The 7,556-nt window shown below is 41.1% G+C and overlaps 1 protein-coding gene across 2 annotated transcripts in view; it reads right to left on the minus strand.

Moving 5' to 3' along the window:
• Positions 1 to 7,011, minus strand: part of LOC138641770 (1-aminocyclopropane-1-carboxylate synthase-like protein 1) — a 43,719-nt gene extending 36,708 nt beyond the window's left edge. Inside the window, exons 1-3 of one of the 2 annotated variants that reach the window (XM_069729412.1) lie at positions 6,813 to 7,011; positions 2,675 to 2,818; positions 2,409 to 2,468 (exon numbers count right to left, since the gene is read on the minus strand). In XM_069729412.1, the coding sequence (XP_069585513.1) occupies positions 2,409 to 2,468; positions 2,675 to 2,785 (171 nt within the window). In that variant the 5' untranslated portion in view covers positions 2,786 to 2,818; positions 6,813 to 7,011. The remainder of the gene's footprint in view (positions 1 to 2,408; positions 2,469 to 2,674; positions 2,819 to 6,812) is intronic. The other variant, XM_069729411.1, reaches the window with a different exon arrangement.
• Between the last annotated feature and the right edge of the window lie 545 nt (positions 7,012 to 7,556).

Genomic DNA, 7,556 nt, shown 5'->3' on the forward strand with positions numbered 1-7,556 from the left:
AATTTATAGGGCTCATTATTCTGTATGGAGCAATATCTGGGGCTCATTATGTATGGAGCATTATATAGGACTCATTATTCTGTATGGAGAAATATATGGGGCTCATTATTCTGTATGGAGCAATATATGGGGCTCATTATTCTGTATGGAGCAATATATGGGGCTCATTATTCTGTATGGAACAATATATGGGGCATATTATTCTGTATGGAACAATATATGGGGCTCATTATTCTGTATGGAGCAATATATAGGGCTCATTATTCTGTATGGAGTAATATATGGGGCTCATTATTCTGTATGGAACAATATATGGGGCATATTATTCTGTATGGAGCAATATATAGGGCTCATTATTCTGTATGGAGCAATATATAGGGCTCATTATTCTGTATGGAGTAATATATGGGGCTCATTATTCTGTATGGAACAATATATGGGGCATATTATTCTGTATGGAGTAATATATGGGGCTCATTATTCTGTATGGAACAATATATGGGACATGTTATTCTGTATGGAACAATATATGGGGCTCATTATTCTGTATGGAACAATATATGGGGCTTGTTATTCTGTATGGAACAATATATGGGGCATATTATTCTGTATGGAGTCATATATGGTGCTCATTATTCTGTATGGAACAATATATGGGGCTTGTTATTCTGTATGGAACAATATATGGGGCATATTATTCTGCATGGAGTAATATATGGGGCTCATTATTCTGTATGGAACAATATATGGGGCATATTATTCTGTATGGAGTAATATATGGGGCTCATTATTCTGTATGGAACAATATATGGGGCTCATTATTCTGTATGGAGCAATATATGGTGCTCATTATGTATGGAGCAATATATGGGGCTCATTATTCTGTATGGAGCAATATATGGAGCTCATTATGTATGGAGCATTATATAGGGCTCATTATTCTGTATGGAGCAATATATAGGGCTCATTATTCTGTATGGAGCAATATATGGGGCTCATTATTCTGTATGGAGCAATATATGGGGCTTATTATTCTGTATGGAGCAATATATGGAGCTCATTATGTATGGAGCATTATATAGGGCTCATTATTCTGTATGGAGCATTATATAGGGCTCATTATTCTGTATGGAGCAATATATAGGGCTCATTATTCTGTATGGAGCAATATATGGTGCTCATTATTCTGCATGGAACAATATATGGGGCTCATTATTCTGTATGGAACAATATATGGGGCATGTTATTTTGTATGGAGCAATATATGGGGCTCATTATTCTGTATGGAGCAATATATGGGGCTCATTATGTATGGAGCAATATATGGGGCTCATTATTCTGTATGGGGTAATATATGGGGCTCATTATTCTGTATGGGGTAATATATGGGGCTCATTATTCTGTGTGGAGCAATATATGGTGCTCATTATTCTGCATGGAGCAATATATAGGGCTCATTATTCTGTATGGAGCAATATATAGGGCTCATTATTCTGCATGGAGCAATATATAGGGCTCATTATTCTGTATGGAGCAATATATGGTGCTCATTATTCTGCATGGAGCAATATATAGGGCTCATTATTCTGTATGGAGCAATATATGGGGCTCATTATTCTGCAGGGAGCAATATATTGGGCTCATTATTCTGCAGGGAGCAATATATAGGGCTCATTATACTGTATGGAGCAATATATGGAGCTCATTATTCTGTATGGAGCAATATATGGGACTCATTCTGTATGGAGCAATATATGGGACTCATTATTCTGCATGGAGCAATATATGGGGCTCATTATTCTGTATGGAGCAATATATGGGACTCATTCTGTATGGAGCAATATATGGGGCTCATTATTCTGTATGGAGCAATATATGGGACTCATTATTCTGTATGGAGCAATATATGGGACTCATTATTCTGTATGGAGCAATATATAGGGGTCATTATTCTGTATGGAGCAATATACTGTCTGGTTTCTGAGCTATTGTAGAATTTACAATAGATATCACTCATGGAATGTAAGAAGTGAAATCTTTGGCATTGTACCATAAGTATATTTCTCTGCCGAATCTGTGCATCATGAATTGTGGTATGTGTTAAAGGGGCCCATGAAAACCTGGAGCCGGCCCTGGGTCTGAGACCCTGATTTCAGAGGGATGTCACTTATTAGGCTGTGTGCTGTTGTTTCATTACAATTAGTGTTTTATCAGCAGGACATAAAGTGTTTTTTTTCTCTGCCAGACTAGCCACCCTCGTGTCTCCTGGTCCAGCCATGCCACTAGCACTATATATAATTAAATCTAATAAAAAGGAACTAAAATCAAATATAAGACACGTTTCCTATAAAAAAAAACTATTAAAATTCGAAGGACGGGGAAACTTGTGTTCCATCAGGATTACTCACCCTTTCTTTTAGCAAATCATAGCAGACCTTGTTTTCAGTGATCCCAATATTGACAAACCCCTAAAAAGAAAAGATAGGTATTTAACAGCTGGGAGGACAGAACAGACAAGACCATGAGAGACAATGGCAAATTGGGCCATCCCTATGGCGGCCAAGAGGTAATTTAGAGAGATTTTGTGCTGATTTTTTTCTGAGCAGCAAAGTCTTAGTCTATGGAGGTAAAGCCCCTTCCCACTATATGGACCACCAGGGTTGGAATAACTTACCTGAGGATTACTGTGCTTGTCATAGGGATCCTGCAAACACATCATAAATCCCTGTTCCAAAACGTCAATTTCTGAGACAAGTTCTCTTCCTCTTACTGAAAGACTTTCCATGTCGCTCACCTTCCTCCAGAAGCACCTGAAAGATTTTAAAGCTCAAAATGTGTGCGTAAAGTCCATAAAACTTCACATAGTATTTGTATAGGAACCATAAGGAACATCATTAAAGATAGTTCCGAATAAGGGGAGGGCCCCTGGCCCAGATGGGCTCCCTAAAATCTATTACAAAACCTTTGCCGATATCTTAGGCCCACACCTCCTGAACGTCTGTAACGCAGTCTTGGGTGGGAAATCTTTCCCCTCTCAGTCACTAGAAGCCCACATCTCTCTTCTTCATAAAGAAGGTAAAGACCCAGAATGCTGTGGAAGCTATAGGCCTATCTCCCTACTCAACGTTGATCTAAAAATTTATGCCAGTCTTATTGCGGGGAGATTGGCAGAGCTCATGCCACAATTAATTTCTCTTAATCAATCAGGCTTCGTGATAGGACGTGAGGGAAGGGACAATACAGCTAGAATTCTTCACCTTATTCAATACGCAAAAATACGGAAAACTCCACTCGTCCTGCTGCGGACAGACGCTGAAAAGGCCTTTGACAGGGTGGACTGGATATTCCTTCGCGAAACACTTCTTGCTTTCCACTTCCCCCCTCAACTTGTAGATGCCATTTTCCAAATGTACACTACCCCCTCTGCCCGTCTAAGAATAAACAATCTACTATCGGACCCTTTCTACATTCAGAATGGCACGAGGCAGGGATGCCCTCTCTCTCCAATTTTATATGTATTGGCCATGGAGCCTCTCATTCAGAGCATCCAACAAAATCCAGATATCAGGGGAGTCCAAGTGGGTGGTTTTCACCATAAATCTGCAGCGTTTGCTGATGATCTCTTGGTATTCCTATCAGATCCCGAGGAGGGCATCCCTGCCTTCGTCCGCATTTTAGACCTTTACGGGGAACTTTCTAATTACAAAATCAACATCACTAAATCGGAAGCACTCAGTATTAACATCCCCAATCCCGCTATAGACAAACTAAAAAAAACTATACCCCTTCAAGTGGCCCTCTAATTTCATCACCAACCTGGGGATTAAGATCGGGAGGTCGACGGGGGAGCTTCTGGAACTTAATATCATCCCCCTGCTGAAACAAGCTACCTCCACCGTACAGTCCTGGAGAGCCCCCTTCCTGTCTTGGATGGGTAGGAAAAACCTCTTCAAAAGTATTATCTTACCCAAATTCTTATATTTATTCCAGATGCTCCCCATCTACATCCCAAAGCACTATCTGTCAAAAATAAACTCCTTTTTCATTAACTACATCTGGAACGGCAAACGCCCCCGAATCAATGCCAATTCTCTTGCCCTGCCGAAATCAAAGGGAGGAATGGGTGTCCCGGATATCTTCAAATACTACCGAGCAGCGATGCTTACTAGAGTAGTTGATTGGATTAGAAACCCTTCGGAAAAACTGTGGTTGCCAATTGAAGAACATCTAGCCCCTATTCCCCTCAGGACATTGGCCCTTTTATATAACCACACAAACCTAGACCAACTGCTACTCAATGAAATTACAACCGCTAAACTGAATTTCCGAAATTAACCCCACCTATCTCCCCAATTTTGATGATACAAGACATTGTGGGCCCCATCCCCTTTAAAATACCTAAAGATCTCTCCAGCTCCTCTGGTGACTTGCTTAATCCCCCTATACCACTTGACATTTTTTTTATCGACGGGTCCCTAATGAGTCTCGCTGAATTCCAGGCCTCAAACCCACAATTAAATATTACTTTTCTCCACTACAAAAGAGTGAAAGATTACTGCTACAAACACAAAAGACAGTTAAATTTGCTCCGCCCACTAACTCCCTTCGAACAATTATGCGCCCACAAAAACCCACCCAAAAAAGTCCTATCAAAAATTTGCAACCTTTTGTTGATGGACGGTGCCAATATCAAAAGAGCCTTCATAGGTCTTTGGGAGAGAGATCTCAATATTTCTTTTATGGATGACCAGATTGCCTCTATCTACAACAAATCCCACGGACCCTCACAGTGTGTAAAAATACAAGAAAACTCATATAAGGTAATATCTAGGTGGTACCGCACTCCAACACAACTTCATTATTGGCACCCCTCCACTCCTGATCTATGCTGGAGATGCTGTTCAGACTCAGGCTCCTATCTGCACATCTGGTGGTCCTGACCAAATATTGCCCCCTTTTGGCAAATGATCTCGATCATAATCTCCAAGGTGTTAGATCAAAACACTCTCTTACTTCCCCAATCTACTCTCCTTAACCAACCCCTATGGCCCGAGAACTCTCCGGCCTCGAAACTAGCAAGTTACATAATAGCAGCAGGGAAATATCTAATCCCCACTTTCTGGAAATCTACTCTCATACCCACCAAAAAACAAGTACTAGCTAAAATTGACCTTCTATACCACACTGCTGAGTTAGTTGCCAATACGCAAGAATCCCTCACCTCGTTTAGACGTACCTGGGGACCGTGGATTACTTTCCGCTCCAGCCCTGACTTCCTTTCAACAATATCGGATGGTACCTGAGTCCACCTCAACCCATCGGAATCTATATGCTGAGCTTCCCCCTCATTCTCGACTCCTTCTTCTAAGTCCATCCCCACCATCGATCCTCTCCTCTCCCCTCCCCCCCCTCCTTCCTCCAAGTACTCCCTTCAGCCCCCTCTCCCTCCATTTTCTTTCCTCTACCCCACCCCCCTTTTCTCCAACCTTCTCAATCTTTCTATTCCTACCATAAAATTCTACTCGTGTTTCCACTGTTTCCCCTAATCACCGTTGCTAGTTTCTTTTTTCTTTGAACCTATGTCAAAGTCCGATCCGTGTTCCTAATCCAGTTTTCAAATTTAATGTACCCTTACATTTTGTTGGACTTTTGTTATTGTCCCATTGGATGCCTAATGTTGTTTGAAACTTCCTCTGGCTATTTTTCAATTCCTGTTCAATTGTGATTATTTTATCTTCAATAAAAAGAAAGTTGAAAGAAAGAAAGATAGTTCCGAGTAAGTACAGCAGAATCTAATTGCACATGGCTGATGTTAGTTTATCATGTAGGAGGTCTAGGCGACCACCCAAGGATATCTGGTGGTCCAATCATATAATGCACATTGTAGATTTGCATCTCCAGAAAATTGCATCAAAAACTATGACAAATCTACATTTTACAGAGATTTCTGGCTGTCAAGACATACAGAAGAACCCATCCATAGCGGTGTAGATCCAAAATCCAGAAGTAGATCCACAGAGTAGAGTGTGAGCTGCTATCTAGGTGTCTGTGTTTGGGGGGTATGCAGTCCATAAAAGTAGACGGTATCTTCTCTGCATGTTTCCGAGCTCAGTCTGCCCAGAAAACCCTGACCCCATTCAACATCTATGAGATGAACTAGAATGTCATGTAGAGCTTTTCCGCAAACGGCAATGCTTGACCTCATAAACACTCTTTGGGCAAAAGTAGAGACCATTATGGCTGCAGAAGCAACAGCAGTAAAAGACCACTTGGTCCTTCCTCACACCTTGTAGCCTCTCAGGCTAGATACTCCCCATATAGACTTTCCTTGTCCTCAGGTGGACACTCATTTCACCGGCGATCTGTATGAACTGTCGCACTTCCCTCTGAGCATTCTCAGACACAGACATCATCATCACTGCTCCCCGGTACAGGCGGTGGTCTCATGCTCCACTTAAGAATAGGCCAAACACTTTTCGAACTTACAGGGAAAACAGCTACCGGTACATCTCCGTCTAGTTTGGAAAAACACTGTAAGAACTGATGATGGTCCATCAGTCACACCCTCGCAGATCTAACGCTTGCCCAATGTGTTCTTTTCCCATTAAGATCTTCTAGAGCGATTGTTCGCCTTTCTACTTGATCACACTCATTGGCTGGGATAGTCTTATATCTTCAGATTAAAGAATGCAAAACTAAGGACTGTATCCTAGAATGGTCCTCCAGACATCTGCATATAAGTCCAACACCATCCCAACTTCCAAAGCAGCGAGACCAGCGTTGCATTGCAAAAAGTCAGATCAAGTACTCACCAATGAAACAACCGTTCTTCTGTCTTGTACTTTTGTCACGACGCACTCTTCACGGCAAACACTACAACCTTCCTTAAATACATGCAGCTAAATCTGCCAAATAAGAATCCACACCTTGTCGGAAATCACTAGATGCATCCTGCTCAATCAGAAAATATATTAAAAATAAAACTAGTTCTCGCCAGGAGTTTGGTTTCTTTCTAGGAGTTCTACACTCCCTTCCAGGAAAGTAAATCACAGTGTGACAACTCCTCCCGGTTAAGACTCCAATGATTTATGAACCATCATTTTTACAATATAATGATAGGAAATAAATATGGAGCAATCCGAGAAACCAAATTACCAGTAAGAACTAATTATATTATCTCAAATCCACAGAGCACCATGGAAAAATAGTAAAACATTATTTTATCCTCAGGGGACGTAAACTTCACATGTAGCCTTTTTGATCAAGTTGGATAAAGTATTTTTGGCTCCCCTTGGTTAGTTCCCTGCAGGTGTTTTTCTAGGGTCTTAAAATCCTATTCCAGTTTATTTTTTCCCCAATCCATTACCTTTCAGCAATGTATGTTCAACGGATGCATTAAAAATAGTTACTGATCGCCATCTTCAGCCGTTTCCAGCGCTGTTGCAGCCCCTCTCCTGCATCATGTGACCGCAGCTTTTTTTTGCCAGCTTACACCACTGGCCATTAGTTCATCTCTTAATGTAAATCTATGAGAGCCTTGTTTTTAGTCTCATAGA

The sequence above is a fragment of the Ranitomeya imitator genome, chromosome 6 (assembly GCF_032444005.1).
Source record: "Ranitomeya imitator isolate aRanImi1 chromosome 6, aRanImi1.pri, whole genome shotgun sequence".
NCBI classification, from domain to species: Eukaryota; Metazoa; Chordata; class Amphibia; order Anura; family Dendrobatidae; genus Ranitomeya; species Ranitomeya imitator.